Source organism: Lissotriton vulgaris, chromosome 2_1 (genome assembly GCF_964263255.1).
Source record: "Lissotriton vulgaris chromosome 2_1, aLisVul1.2, whole genome shotgun sequence".
In the NCBI taxonomy this organism is placed as follows: domain Eukaryota; kingdom Metazoa; phylum Chordata; class Amphibia; order Caudata; family Salamandridae; genus Lissotriton; species Lissotriton vulgaris.
In genome coordinates, this window is record NC_141687.1 from 996037445 (window position 1) to 996053830 (window position 16386).

The following is a 16386-nucleotide window of genomic DNA, read 5'->3' on the forward strand; positions in this document are numbered from 1 at the left end:
TGACACACTCATGGAGGCACTCACACACCCATTCAGATACTCTGTCACCTACATACAGACCCACTTAAACACTCACTCAAAGTCAAAGGAACTTATTAAGTGCACAAATCACCAAAAAGGTCTCGTGGCGCTCGCGAAGACTCCGTGCGAACTGACAATATGATATGACGGCATGCACCCACCCAGAAACATATACACCCACTCAAATACTCATGCATCAATACACTAACTCATCCACTCACAGACCCACCCACACACTCAAGCACCCACTCACACATTCATACAGGGGAGGGAGCATCTTATGCAATAGTGGTGCTTGACCATCAGTTGTAGTCAAGACTAACATCTTGACAGAGGGGCTGCAACCTAGAGTCTCCACACGCTATCCGCTACTCCTGTTCCATGACACCCTCATTGATATCCTTCTGGGAACTTGGGGTTCCTGTGAATAGAGTGATTGCCCGCAGACACCGCCCGCTGTAGGGGACCTGAATTTCCTCACCCTACACCCTACCGTGAAGAGATTTGTGGTCCAAGCCTCAACACCTTTCCTACCACCTCCTCTTCCCTAGATATGGAATCTAAGAGGCTGGACTCCTAGTGGAAGGAGAGATTTTCTTCCTCAACCCTGGCATTGTGGTCTGTGAACACCGCATGCCTATTAGGCCAGTACTCCCACACTCTTTGAGACACCATTGCGCAAGTGCTGCCACAGGTCCCGGAGGAGGCCTGGGCTGTACTGTCTCGGGCTGTTGCCGATGGGAGGGATGCAGCAAAGTTCACTATCCGCTGTGGATTTGACATGAACGACATCACTGCACATAGCTGTTTCATCGACGATGGCACTGAGGCGCCACACTTTGCTTAGGACGATTGACTTGTCCAGGCATCCCTGATGGGCATGCCCTTCGATTACACTTGTCTCATAGGAGACAAGGCGGATTTGACGCTTGAAGTGATTCAAGGACAGTCGGGCTACAGCCAAGTTCTTGGGCCTTTCTATGGCTCCACATCACCCCCAATCCACCTTGCACTTCTTTTGTGGCTACGGAAGGGTTTTACAACCACGCCAATTCCCTCCCCACCACCGAGCTGAATGATCTTCTCAGTCTCTGTATGGTTAGGGGAGGGGTAACCACAGATCTTGAGCATCAGGTTGCCAGCAGCCTTCAAACCCGCCTAATGTGCCCCTTTACCACCATGGGCATCCACTTGGCAGCAGGATTCATTATCACCTGCCCCACTGGCAGTCCATTACATAGGACAGGTGAGTTTTGCAAATCATCTACAGCAGCTACTTCCTCCCTTTCACAACAATCCCTCCCTCTAGGCCACCATCTCACAACCAGGTGAAGGAGGAACTGCCCTTTCTTCATGAGAAAGTCATGGCTCTCACCTGAACCAGGAAGCGGTAGAGAGGTTTCTGGTGCCAGAAGTAGGCTGTGGTTGCTATTCCTTCTGCTTTCTGGTTCCCAAAAAGGACAAAGGCCTTCATCCTCTTCTAGATCTGCAGGCTCGCAACTTCTTTCTCAAGAAAGAGAATTTCAAAATGCTCACATTGGCTCATGTCTTGTCTGCCATAGACCCAGGAGACTGGATGGTAGTGTTAGACTTGCAAGATACCTGCTTCCAAATTTAATTCCTGCCTGCCCACGAGGGCTATCTCCAGTGTACAATTGGCCTCGAACATTTTCAGTTTATTGTGCTTCCGTTTGGCCTTACCAGCATCCCTTGGGTGTTCACCAAGGGGATGGTTTGATTGCAGCTCATCAGCGGAGATCGGGGTGCCAGTGGTCCCCTATCTCGGCGACTGGAAGTTGAAGGCGGGCTCGCCCTAGGCTGTTGTCTCACATCTCCAGACTACTGTGAACCTCTTTCACTAGCTGGGGTTCCCTATCAACATGCCAAAGTCACATCTGACTCCCTCTCAGATGCTCTATTTCATTGGAGCAGCTGTGGACACAGTGCAGGTTCAGGATAATTATCCCAAGTGGTGCGTGCAGGATATTCAGGCTATCATTCCAATGTTTCAGCCTCAATCCTGGATTTCAGTGAGGCAGACCCTGAATCTGTTGGGACTGATGGCCTCCTGCATCTTGTTGGTAACTTATGCCTGATGGCATATTCGGGCTCTGTTGTGACTTGAAGTTTCAAAGGGCACAGTATTAGGGGAACTTCTCGCATATAGTCCAGCTCTCGGAGAGAACAGCGAAAGATCTTCAGTTGAGGATAACGAACCACGATTCTGTCAGAGGCAGAGCCCTCTCCCTTCTCTAACCAGATCTCATAGTCATTGACGACGTGTCACTCCTGGGATTGAGCCTCCATCTGAGAGAGGTGGAGATCAGAGGACTTTGGTCTCCGGCGAGAATCCTGACTCCACATCAACTTGTTGGCACTCCATGCAATGTATGTATGTATGTATGTGTGTTCTTATATAGCGCTCGATTTTACCCTTGGGCATCTTGGCGCTTGCCTTGGGAACCCGTCCTGGTTTTTCCCTGTGAGATCACCCTTGCTGGGCATCCCCAAGGTGAAAGCCAGGCATCCCGCCGCGGGGGGGGGGGGGCGTTGTGGAGATTAAGCAAGCTTGTTGCCCAGAGCTGCATAGTGTGAACTCGTGCTTAGAGTGGGCACCGAAGCGAGAATTATCGAGTCCGTGGACAATTGGGTTCAGGACCCTGCCGCGTCGGGAATCGAACCCTGGTCCCGGGTCTGACCTCAGCTTCAGGGTATGCCTCCTCTAACCAGTGAGCCACACTTCTCCAATCCCACTGGCATTGGAAGATTTCCTATCCTCCATAAAAGGAAGCCTGGTGCAACTGTCCACAGAAAAACGACCGCCATGTGGTACTGCAGCAAACAGGGCAGTGTGGGGTCATGGACCCTTTGTCAAGTGGCCCTGCACCTCTGGACATGGCTGGAATAGAGGGCATATCCCTGGTAGTTCAACATCTGGCGGGTTCCCTCAATGCCAGAGCAGACAAACTCAGCCATCAATGCCTAGCGGATCACAAATGGTGTCTCCACTCAGATGTGGAACAAGGTCTCTTCGACAGTGGGGAGAGCCTTGGTTAGATCAGTTTGCCTCTGCTGAGAACACCTAATGTCAGCAGTTTTGCACAGAAGTTTTCAAGGTCGGTCCCACACAGAATACCCTTTTAGGCTCTAGTGGAGCTCAGGCCTCCTGTATACCTTTCCGCCCATACCAGTCCTGACGAGAGTTTGCAAGAAGATCAGGAATGACTGGCCCCAAATCTTCCTAGTGGCACCAGACTGGGCACGGTGAGTCTGGGATTCCGAGCTACTGCGCATGGCCAGCTATCCTCTCTGCCGGGTGTCCCTTCAAAGTATCTTCTGTCGCAGCAGCAGAGGGTTCTTCACCTGAACCTGTCTACTCTCCACCTTCTTGTGTAGAGATTGAGCGGCAACAGTTGACAGCTTTCAAACTTCCTCCTGAAGTTGATAATGCCATCTTGGCAGCTAGGTGTCCCTCCACCAAGATGGTATATGTATGCAGTTGGAAAAAAAATGTGGCATGGTGTGCAGAAAACCCATTGATCCCCTTTCTGTCCACCTTTTGAAGTCTTACTCTTCCTTCTTTCCCTTGCCCAGTAGGGCTCTGCTTTGGGAACTCATAAGGGCTATCTCTGTGCTCTTTCTGCCTTTTTGCAGCTGCCTGACCAACCCTCTTTGTTTAAGCCCCCTGTTGTACATAGGTTCTTAAAAGGTCTTGTGCATTTCTTCCCTCCTTCACAATTTATTATGCCTCAGTGAGACCTTAAATTAGTTGTAACTTTTTTATGTGTGCTCCCTTTGAGTCTCTCCATAATTTTCATCTAAGGCACTTTACCTCTCAGTCTATCCTGACAAATTGGTGCTTCACACAAGGGCCTCCTTTCTACCGAAACTGGCCACCCCATTTCATGTAGGCCAATCTATCACCTTGCCTCCTTTTATGCTCCTGCACTTTCCAACTTCATCGCCTGGACCCAAAAAGAGCACTATCATTCTCCCTTGACCGCACATAGGAGTTCCGGGTGGATGACCAATACTTCATGGGGTATGTTGATGCAGAGAAAGGTTGAGCTATGCAGAAGTGGACAATCTCCAGATGGTTCATGCTCTGCATCAAAATCTGCTACGCGCTGACAGCAACCTCCTGATGGCTTGCAAGCTCACTCCTTAGAGCTAAAGCTGTGTCTACTGGGTAAGCTAATGGATTCTGGTCTCGAACATCTGCCATGCACAAATGTGGGCTTCCCTGCACCAGTTTATTAACCCCTTCGCTGCTCATGACGAGCTCAGCACGTCATGAGGCACAGTGGAGCTGTGCTTATGACGAGCTGAGCTCGTCATGAACAATGGAGTTTACTAAGGATCAGCACAGGAGGGGAAAACCATTAGCAGCCAAGGTGTTAAACATTACTGTCTGGACATTCAGGCCTGTAGGGATGAGCACTTCTTCCTTTCAGTCCTGCAGGACTTCTTGTTTGAAATTGGTCCACAGACCCACCTCTGGGGATATTATTGCTTGGTTATCTTCAAAGGTTCAAATGTAAGGAATCTGCAGCTAGAAGTCTCTATCAGATGAACAAGTTACTTATCTTCAGCAATGCCCTATCTGGTAGAGGCTATATATAGCTGCAGATTCCTTATCAGTTCACCCACACTCCTCACTCTGCAAACTGATTTCTAGGACTGGGCTGATCCCTTTCAGGGCTCTAGTTTTTTAATCCAGTAGTCAGTGTTCTTTATGGCTCCATGCTTCTGATGTGGAAAGTTGTGAAAAGAAACTGACGTCAGCGCACTTAGGTGGTGCCTTTATAGTTGCTGCGGAGATCAATTCCGGTGCCGACGATGCACGTGGAGTTCCCGTCTGACCCCTGGAAATTCAAAGGTAAGGATTCTGCGGCTAGATGTAGTCTCTACCAGAAAAGAGGTTAACGAAGGTAAGTAACTTGTTCTTTAATACTCTGTGGTGAGTTTCTCATGAAAGTTTAACTGTTTGCAAACCATGTGATATAGAGTAAACTCTCTCCATGGAGTAAACACTGTTTACAGTACCCAATTCTCTACTGTTATCAACTTCATTTCTCAATGTAAGTTCAGTGAGTTTCAAGTGTTTGCTGCAGATAAACGCTGTCCATAGCAGATCATTTGTTTTGGAACTGCCATCCACTAATTTTAGGAACTTGACTTTCTGTGAACAGTTGTCTACTGAGTGAACCCTGTTCTCATAAGGGTTTCCTATATATCTGTGGTTGATTGTTATTGTGAACCTTTGATAGTTGTAAAGTATGGTATCGGGTCAATGCTGCACATAATGCATGTTTTCTAAACCCAAGGGAGTTGTATCTGTGATGGCTGTAATGATGGCTGATATTCTCCTGAGGTACTTTGTACTTACTGTTAGGCTTAGTTCTAATGCCATAGTAATTTATAATCTAATCAATATGTGGGAAAACACAGCTTGGATGAAGTCATCAGTGATGTCATCAATGATACAGTTTGAGATCTCATCAGTGATGGTATAAAGTATGTCATAGAACATGCCATGGGTGATGTCATATGTGGGGGTCATAAGCGGTGCATGACATGGGCAGAAGTTATATTTAGTGTTGCTAACTATAATGGGTGAATTTCTGTGGGTTTGTTTTTGTTCAAAACGTTAAAGTCATTCACAAATTCACCTTTCTATAATGTTACTTTAACCTTTGTTTTTTCGGTTAATATCTACTTTTTTTGTAATAATAATTATCATGGGTAAATGAGAACCCCTGCCATGCACATACAGCAAACATGAAGGCCATGCTTAGGGGAGTGTTGGCCATAGGCCCTGGCTACCCCATTATTTATTTAAAGGAGAGTGGGGCCACTTGTCTCCCCTCCTTGAGTCGTGTTAGTCTTTGGGGACTCCATCCCTCTGGGTTGTTTTTAAAAATTAAAACCGCACCCCTTCCCAAGCCTCTTTAGACCCTGGGGACCCAACTTCTTAGGGCCATGTATTTGTTAAAGAGAAGGAGGTTGCTTTTGGCCACAGGGACACCTTCCCTGGGGCAACTCATTTAAATAAAGGGAAGGGGGTGTACATGGCCTACCTCCCCGGGCTATTCTTCCCCCCAGGGCCCAGAGCTATTTTGAGGGGGAAAAGGGTGCATGTGCCCCCTCCACCCCAGGGCAGATTTCAGCCCTGGGGATTTGTCTCCCGGTTATCCTTTTGAGGGGGAAGGAGGCGTACATGGCCCCCCTTTCCCGGTCTGATTTCAGCCCTGTGGCACAGTGTTCTTTTGAGGGGGAGGGAGGCACACATGGTCTCACTCACCGGACACATTTTGGCCCCAGGGACTCCTCCTCTTGGGACCTTGCTTCCTTTTTAGGGGGATGGGTGTACATTGGCCCCTTCCCCGGGCTGATTTTGGCCCTGTGGACCACATCCCATGAGGCCATATGTAATTTTCATGGGGAGACCCATGATATCTGATAATCTTTCACAATAGCAATAAGGTAAGGTTTCTTTCAAAATATGTAGAAAAATTCGAGCTTAAGCATCCCATGCACTTATTTTGAAAAGAGCATAAGTCCATCCAGTAAGTTGAAGGCACACAAAACTGCATTCCTCCAGATGTCACCATACCCCAGATGTGCTAAACACAACTGTGAAAGGAGGAAATGTAGAAAGGCTCTGAATGAGTAGGAGTGAACGTGTCAAAGATACCAATGCTAGACAACTGTAGTTACAAGTATGTAACTTTTTTTTATGTCTGGCATATCAAGCACCATACCATGCATATACATGCAAGAGACAGATGCCTGACAGCTTTGTGGGCTACTCCACACATATCCTGGCATCACTACACCCTTGAGTTTTCTTCCCGAAGTAATTCAATGTTTGTCCAGGAAGTTCACCATACCCTTTATGACTAGGCGTAATCTGCTTAATACAGCCTTTTTTCGTCTTCGTTTTCAAAAGTCAATTGCTATGGAATGTAGGCTGAAAATGTAAAAGAGCCAAGAGATTAGGGTAAGATTCAGTTCCCTATACAGTGTCTTTATTACTCTTATTCAACCCTTGTCAAAATATACTTATGATTCTTGCATGCAGGTACAGTACACGCATGCAAAGGTCTTCGTTTATCATCCTTATATGCAGTTTCTGGAAACATCAGCAGGTGGCAAAAGTAACCAAAGATTGACAACGAGAAGACCATACAGACTAACCAGTTCAATTAAAAGAGGTTGGTCTACAGTCGCTAAAAAATAGTAAAAACTGGAATATCAGCCTTCAAAACCTGAATTGCAAGATAGTTCATGCTTGCAACAAAATGGACTTTTTGCTGAATCCACCTGAGATGAAGTTTAGATATGTTGCCTTCTCCAGTCATTTCTCAGTGCGAGAACTGGATGTGCGTTATGTACGCATGTATGTATGTTGTATTTATATAGCACGAACCAAGCCAAAATGGCAGTGCAGTGCTTTACAGGGTCATAGGCAAGCATAGGGTCAAGAAGTGATAGTAGAGGTTGCTGGTTATTGGATTGGTACTGCATTGTGAGGTAGAGTTTATTAAAATGGTGTGTCTTCAACTTCTTTAGAAATTAAACAAGTGTTGTAATGGTCCTTATAGATATGGGATGTTGTTCCAGATCCTGGGTGCTTAGATGGAAAAGGCCTCTTACCTTGATTTTTCCTTTGTGATGATGGCTTAATTGCAGGAGTGCTGAGAGCCACCAAAAATAGTTAGCTTGTCCTCAAAATAAGTAGAGATGCTGTTAATATTGATTCTATAAACGATGCTGTCTATTTTAAAGATGATTTGGGCCAGCTCAGCTCGTCATCAGCTATGGTGCTCGTATGCTGATGACGAGCTGAGCTCGTCATGTAACGCGGGTTTTTGAAAAATCCAGCGCACAGCGGGAAAACCGCTAGCGCGCAAGGGGTTAAGAATAGGCGGTGAGGTGATCATATTTCATTTGGCCCTGAATCAGACATGCTGCAGCATGTAGTATGCCCTCTTTAGAGTCAAGCCTGCGGGTGCATGCGCTAGCGCATGCGTCTCAGTGGCAAGACACTGTTGTATACAAAATAGACTTGGAGCTCGCCAATTTCTTTACCATTTGTTGGCTTCACATTACTCTTCTCTAAAGCCATCCTAATTGGGCAGTGCACCTCAAACGTTACTTCCGATGCTTGATTTGGAGCAGGGACCAAGCACAGATTGATTCAACTTAATCAGTGCTCGTCCTCTGCTTTGGATGTGATTTTAGGTACTAGTTCTTTCCTTTCTCCTCTCCTCCCCCGCCACACGCCAGTACTTGCTCCCAACACTCCATAAGTGTGCATGCGTGTGTTTCCAGGCCGTGTCTCCTCCTCCACCCACTTGGTTACTTAGACCTGGCACCTACCCTGTTTTGTGTTGAGAACTCCATAGGAATCCATATTTCTTCGAACAGACTCCCTCCAGTACTTATGTCCCCTTGTGTTGCTCTCAGTCACCCACCCACCTCCCTGCTTCACTTGCCCATGTGCGTGTCCTCATTGCCTCCCATTTGTTACTTTCCCGACCGTCCCCAATGTTATCTCGATAGTACAAGCAATATTACTGAAGTGTGACACTGGGCTAATGATGAAGGTTCTTTAGTTTAATCACCAAGATAGGAAAACGTAATTTATTTATTATTTTCAGCCTTCTCCGGGTTCTTAGTTTTAGATCAGTGTTCTTTTTAAGATGAATTGTATGATGTCTATCCATTGTTACATTTTTGTGAACCTAGAAGCTGCAAGGTACAGTAAGATCTGTTGTCCAAAATTAGAGTATTTGTATAAAGAGTTAAACTCCTATATGTTTTACCTTTATAGGTTTTGAATCTCTTCCTGGCCTTGCTCCTTAGCTCTTTTAGTTCGGACAATCTTACTGCTACAGATGAAGATAATGAAATGAATAACCTTCAAATCGCCATCGGAAGGATACATCGAGGAATAGATTTTGTTAAAAAATCCATACGTGATTGTCTGCGTAAAGTTTTTGTAAGAAGACAAAAAGCACTGGATGAAATCAAAGCTCTTGAGGACATGCACTGCAAGAAAGACAGCTGCCTGTTCAATCACACCGCAGTTGAAATAGGCAAAGACCTTGAGTACCTTAGAGATGGGAATGGAACAACCAGCGGCATAGGTAGCAGTGTAGAGAAGTATAATATTGACGAGAATGACTTTTCATCATTCATACATAACCCAACTCTCACGGTAACGGTGCCAATCGCTGTTGGAGAATCCGATTTTGAAAATCTAAATACAGAAGACTTTAGTAGCGAGTCTGACATTGAGGAAAGCAAAGAGGTAAGCATTTTTTCTAATCTTGCGCATTTTTATGCATTTATACGTGCCATGGTTATCCATAACTGATTAAATTGGCACACTATTGGTTTGCTGTGTTTTTTCAAATCTGTTCTTCAGTCAATTGTGTAGTATGCAAAAAAAAGACCAAATAACCTTTATGTGAACCTGCCCATTAATTTTTCAATGGTTATTGCTCTATGGTTTGTCAGACGTTAAAAACAGAATACATGACTGCAAGGAACGATACTGTATGCAATCGACTGAATATGTTAGAGAAACAGTACTAAATTCTGTTAACACTTTTATGCCACTGTACTTAAAACTTGCTATAGCATAATAGGCCTAGAGTGTGGAACAATACATAGACAGTAGACTTTATGGACTCAATGTGCAACAGAAAAAGGAATGTATCATTTCTTATCATATTTGGAAGTCAGGCTATATTGCACTATATCACTTGAAAAACCTAAATCTAATTAATTGTCAAAGCCACTGAATGTTTATAGGTCATGGAACAGGCTGCCCTATGAACTTAGGTTTATGAACAAGCCAGTGAGGGCACATCGTTGCCCTGTTCAGAAGACATGATGATTACCACAGGAAAATAGCTCACTAAGCATTGCATATTCGTTAGCACATTCAGCTTCCTAGATATGTATCTAAACAGTTCTGTCACAAATGTTTTTTACACCTCTACTTTTGGCTGCAGATTGCGGTGCATAATAATGGCGTGTAACAATTGTGTGTATATATTGAATCAGTCAGATTGTCTTATTACTATTTCGTTACTAGGTCTAATTTTCTGCCCCACTTTGTTCCTTCATGTTTTGCTCCTCTCAGCTACCACTCATCACAGCGGCCCACCAGATTGCAGTGACAGACCTGACACTTACAATAATGAAGTCAGGAGATTGTAGAATACATTGGGGAATGTAGGTAGGAAATCCAGAGCATTTCAAGCTAGATTTCCTGCCTTCTCTTTCATGCAACCTGAGGACCCTAAAAGTTTGTCCATTCCTATATGCAGGAGATTTGAACTTGGTTCTCATGTAGGGTCCAGACAGCTATTATTTTCTCTATCAGTATATGTCTGTTACATTTCTATACATGATGCAGAGGTGCCTTGGATGTTACATTTCTGTCATGAGAAACACAATGTAGTGCAAAATGAAATTATCAAAACACAAGTGCTGTTTCAAACAGTTTCAAATTGCCATGCCAGTATCTGTTTCTCTGTTTTTGGAAAGCAAGCACCAATGCAATACCAGTCCTGCGTTGAAAGCTCCTCACTGATAAGTTTAAATGCACATTATGCAAGAATGCAAAGAGCCCGAACCACGTCTTATTGCCTAGCAAAAAGAAACATTGCTTGTCTTAAACTGGATTTAGACAATTCAGTTTCCAAAGAGCAGGTCCCACCTCCATAGTATAAACTGGTAATTTATTTCTGATTTTTTTCTGTCTGGAAAATAGCATTTTTATCTGGTACAAAGCAAACACTGCAGACGTTGACTGAAACTTTTTAAGTTTTAGGAATAACCTCTAGCCCCCCACATGACAGCAAGAACAATGATGGAAACGGGACCCGAAAGGTAAAAGTGCACATGGTTGAAAAAAATATGCACTGCTCTTTTAAGAAGCATGGAGGTTCCACTGTCCAGGCAGTTTGACTGGCAGCTTCAGTTCTCTTTGGAGGCAGTGTATAAAGTGCTAGACGTGTAATTACCTTCTTCAATAATTGACAACCAGGAAGCATATTTGTTTTAAAGTGGCTTTTCATTAGCAGGCAGCAGTAGGCACCTCCCATCATGTAGAATGAGCTTTATTTAGGTTTGCCAGGATTGTCAGGCAGGAGCTTGATGGCTAGCTGATCCCAACACAATACATGAGACTATCCGAACTTGAATAGACAGCTTGTAGATCACAATGCCAGCATGGAGAGGACCATAACTGGCAAAGAGTCAATAGGCTTTATGTAAGTCTCTTCTCCTTTCTCAATAAAATCTAAACGCTCGTCTGACATCAAGTAAGCGAATACTTTGTTATGTCGGCGAAGATGGATTGCTGAAGAACATCAACAGGTGTGGAAAACTGAACTTTTGGGGAGAAAGGATTTGTCATTATAACTACTCTGTTATTTTAGAAAACTGTGTTTGTTTCTACTTCTGAAAGAGCTTGAAGTTTACCCACTATCCTGGAAGTTGTCACTTCTACTAAGAATGCAAGCTACCTTGCAAATAAGGTGCTGCAATAAGGCTTTATGTATGGGATCAAAAGAGGAGTTTTCTTTTTAGAAAGAACCAAAGTAAGTTTCCCTGAAGAAGAGGGCTGTCGCCTTAGGGGAAATTGCTTTTTTCACTCCTCCAAAATGTCCTTTATTATAGGAATTATAAGGAAGGATCTTTGAGTAGCTCCTTTACTGTACACCTTGATGCCAGCCAGTTGACCTTTCATAGATGAAAACTGAAGGTTTGACCTTGCCTGATGAAGGATGTAAGGAATGACAGCACCATTTGACAGGAAGTCAGGTTATCATTATTTTAAAGTTGCCAAATAAATCTTTTTTATTTAAAAATGTATGAATGTCTGGTAAAATAATGTTTAGCTTCCTTGAGAATGTTCATACAGTCCTGGGCTACGTTCAGTTAGCTGTTTTGCACCAACTCCGAAACCATATTGCTATTGAAATGTCTATCTCCATTGCAAGATAAAGGCACTGTTTTTTGCTTCATAAAGAGAAGTCTTCTGGGCTCTGAATGCTGGCAGGAATATACTATATTTATGGCTTCTATACGAATATCTGCAATGCAGAATTAGGATTACAAGAAAGTAACAATTCTTCCACATTTTCCAAAATGCAGTTTATGAAACATAACACTATTACTAAGTAAAGGGAAATAGGAAACTGCCATGACAATGTCGGTATATAGAGAAACATATTGAAACAAATGGTTTAGGCATTGTGGTCATTCTTTGGTCATTCTTTTATCCTTACTCCCCAGAGTTTGCACAGCAACTTTACCATGCCTGTTTCATATTTTTCTGCATTATATGAAACATTAAGGTCTATTGTAATTTTAGACTTATATTGCACCATAATTATAAAGTTTAGTTTGCCAATATGATCCCCCCACTCTTCCATCCCTATCTGTGTCTGTCAGTTTTCTACTTTCTCTGTGCCACGTCTGGGGCTGCTACTGTGGTGGCACTACACAAAGTGGCAGGGGTTTCCCTCGAGCTGGAGTTACAGGAAACTGCAGAACCAACAATAAAGGTGAGGCTACACCAACCACTGGGGGTGTAGCTGCACTGTGTTTTTATAGATCAGCCTGGGAATCTACTCTGGGCCAGCAGCCTATGATTTCTTTGTTGAGCATTCCTGCACAATGCTAGTATACTTATACAGGCCCACTCTGAGCAGTTAGTTTTGCCTCCTGGGCCCATCCAACATTTGTAGAGAGACTGCTGCTGTAATGGGAAATGTAAACAACGGCACTTAAAATAGCCATCGGGTTGCTGCTTGTGGTTGATTCTTCAGCATCCTGCTGACTTAGTGTAGTATTATGTGTGCTCTGAACCTCATTCTAGGTCTTGGATATTTTCAGCTTTCCAGCACAAACTCCTTAAAGCAGATTATTCAACAGACAGATTTCCAAGCAGAAACTGTTCCAAAAATCCTGTTTATCAGATCAGAAAACTGTCTCATACAGTTTTGAAGAAATGCCTTTCCACAAGTCACAGGGAACAACTGGCTTTTCCAATAGTCCTGTGGCAGGTAGTATACCATCTTAATAAAGCAGACAGGGAGGTAGCATTCTCTGTGGTCTCAAGTAAACTCAATGGTTCCAGCTTGCAGAGCAAACATTTTAAAAGAGGGAACTACCATAGCATTATTGGATGACTGTCAGAAATTGGGTTATTGATTGAGGGGGGTGAAAACCCTACTCAAGCAACAACCACAATCCTTGTCGGGCGAACAACAGATGAGGCTAAATTAATCAGTGCTAACCCACTGGTAGCTTGGAACAAAAGCAGTCAGACGTACCTTAGAGGTACTGTGTAAGAATTTATGCAGCATTCAAACCATATAAAAGTGAACACAACACAATAAAAATCCCATACCTATTTAGTAAAAAAAGAAAAATGTGTTAAATAAAATGACACCAAAATTAAAACCAATCAGTAGAATCAGAGGTATGAATTTTTTTGAGAAATCTAGCGTCTAAAAGATCAAACACCAACCAGTGGTATCTTGTCCAGCATGACCAGGGCAAAGTTAAAAGTTAAGGCCAACAGCAATGGAGCACCAGTTGGATACAACTTACATTTAGACTTAAAAGAAATTTCAAAGAAAAGTCCAAGAGAAGGTACAGTCCAGGAGGACAAAGCAGCAGGCTGTGTCCGAGGAAGAGTCGTCGTGGCTGGGGAGTATCACACAAGGTCTCGCTATAGCCATCAATGTTGGTAGGAAAAAGCTCCTTGCTTTTGAAGCTGGATTTCCAGGCCAAAGAGGTCATTGTTGACGAGCCCGGTGAAGATTTTCTACCTTCGGACATGAAAGTCGCAAACATTCAACGAGACAAAGCTGGAAGCCTTAGCCAAATAAGAGTCCAAAAGAGTGGATACTGTAACTCAGAGATCCCACTGAACATCATTTGCTGCTGCAGCGGTTAATGTTGCGAGAGCTACCGCAAATTCAGGCCAACTAGCGATGCAGCTTGGACGTATCAGCTTGCAGATAGGTCCTGGTTTTCTGTCAGTTCTTTTGCCACCTTTTAGTGAATTATTCTTTAACTCACAACATTTAGGGTTAGGCAAGAGCAGCACCTTTAACACTACAACTAAGGGTCCAGGACTTGAGGGGAGGTGCAACTCTGGGGGGTGGGGGGTGGTTGGGACATATTCCAGCACAGGGATCAAGGTCCTTGGGCTTTATGTTCAGTGGCTCACACAGATAGCCAGCCAACTAGTCCTTGGAGTCATTTTGGTAATCCTGGGATCAAGCAGCAAAGCAGACCTCTAGCAGTAGGACAGTTCAATGGGAAGCATGGTAGGCCTTAAGCAGCAGGGCATTCATCTGTAGCGGCAGGGTAGTCCTCTGAGGAGCAAGACAGGCATCAAGCAGCAGGATAGTCCTCTTGGTGTTGTGGCAGTCCTTCCGAAGTCTACCATAGGTACAGGAGTGTACTGAAGAGTTGTTCTGAGGGGTCTATATCAATTCCCAGTGCAATCTTCTAGGCTACCCCACATCTGGTTCCAGAATGTTCTCACCTTCCCCTGCCAAGCCTCCAAGAAGTCTGGGGTGACAAGACTAGTGTCAAGTTCCTGTATGAGTCTGCTGGAGGCAGCCTTTTGATGTGTTAGTGGGGCAGCGATCAGATCCGCCCCAATCATCTGGGCAGGATGGCCCATTCTGCCAACACCTAGTCTGCCTTTGACTCACTGTCTGGGAGGAGCACACAAAGGGTAACTGCTAAGCTATTAACAGTCGTGTGACCTAGGACAAGGGAAGCAGGTACCAAATAGTTCAGACAAGAAAGTGCCAACTCTCTAAAAGTGACAGTTTCAGAACTTTGAATTAAAATTTGACTTCACCATTAAAGAAAATCTTTTTTTTTTAAATCTTTTTTTTTATTGTTAACATGCTGACAAAGAAGAAATACATTGAAACATTAATACATATGTTAAAGGACCATTAAAGAAGATCTAAAATTACAATTATTTTGGGTCCACCTGTGGCATCCTTGTCTGTTCCCAATCAAACATTAGCATTTATTAAATGTAATAAGATAACCCAGTGTTATCCATAGGGAGTTTTTCCCTACCAGGACATGTAAAACTTAAAAACGTGTGTCCTAATTTTTAAATACAATGTACACTGCCCAATGGGCTTTTCAGGGCTTACTTTACAGGTGACCTATAGGTAATAAAAATGAAGGTTTAGTTCTGCCAAAAGGTGAATTTTCCAGGTTGAATTGGCAATTTTAAAACTGCACTACAGGCTGCAACAAGTACCTAAAAACAGAAAGATCGTCATACATTGCATTGTGTGCTAAAGTTCTAGATGGCTAAGGGCACCTTTGTATTTAAGCAGCACATTCACACACCTCACCATGATCGACTAAATATACCCTGTTTACTTCAACTGGGTTTCCAGCACCCTTTTTATACTATACCAGAAAGTCCTGCTCGGCAATAGATACTTTATGTCACCTGAGAATGTCTCCTGAAAAACATTGCATGGAATTGTATCTATTCACTAACAAATATTCTTGCAGTACACTCTGGTCAACCACTTTCCCCTTTCCTGCCTTTATGTTTGTTTTCTTTGAAGTTTGTGACCTTTACAAAGACTGTTGACTCATTAATTCTTCCTACTCTGTAGAAGGCAACTGCATTGTGATATGTCCATTAAGCACACAATGTTCCATGTGCCAAAAGTCAAAAGACTAAAATAGAAAGTTCAAATCTTATCACTTTTCAGTTTTGAGGCTGAGCTCTAATTAAAAGTAAAGTAGCAGTTTAATAAAATAGGATTGAATAATCATTGTCTTTACAAAAGGCAATGAAGACAGGACTCATTTCATGATCTGAGGCATTTTCTTTAATCTTTTCCGGCACCAGCCCAGCTGATGAACATTATCAGTGTCACAAGCGGAAGACACACATTCCTATACCGGCCGGAGGGGTCCTCCGCTTTCAAGGCCAAACTCACAGTAGCTATTAATTCTCTTTCCCTGGAACAGCTATCATTGAAAGTCATACTCTGATATGTCCTGCAATTTGGGATATCAAGACACAATATAGAGTAGAGGTCATCAAACTTTCTTCTTTCAATGCCCCAGTTGAACTAAATGTTTTTACGTGGGGCCCACCTTCAAAACCTTATGGTAAAAAGGTAGTGGGAAGGAAGTGAAGCTGAATATATTAAATGAAGGCTTGTGAAAAATGGGAGACGTTCTGCAAAAACAATATTTGTCTTCTTTGAAAAATAAACTAAAATCAAAAACCTTTAAGGTGATTTCTTCTTGTATTTTGAGTACTGT

The 16386-nt window shown here is 43.5% G+C and overlaps 1 protein-coding gene across 2 annotated transcripts in view; it reads left to right on the forward strand.

Annotated features, from left to right (window-relative positions):
- The window catches only part of LOC147731524 (sodium channel protein type 2 subunit alpha-like), a 662760-nt gene that overhangs the window by 431930 nt on the left and 214444 nt on the right, over nucleotides 1–16386 (forward strand). For both annotated transcript variants that reach the window (XM_086956588.1, XM_086956587.1), the window contains one exon: nucleotides 8861–9340. In XM_086956588.1, the coding sequence (XP_086812714.1) occupies nucleotides 8861–9340 (480 nt within the window). The remainder of the gene's footprint in view (nucleotides 1–8860; nucleotides 9341–16386) is intronic.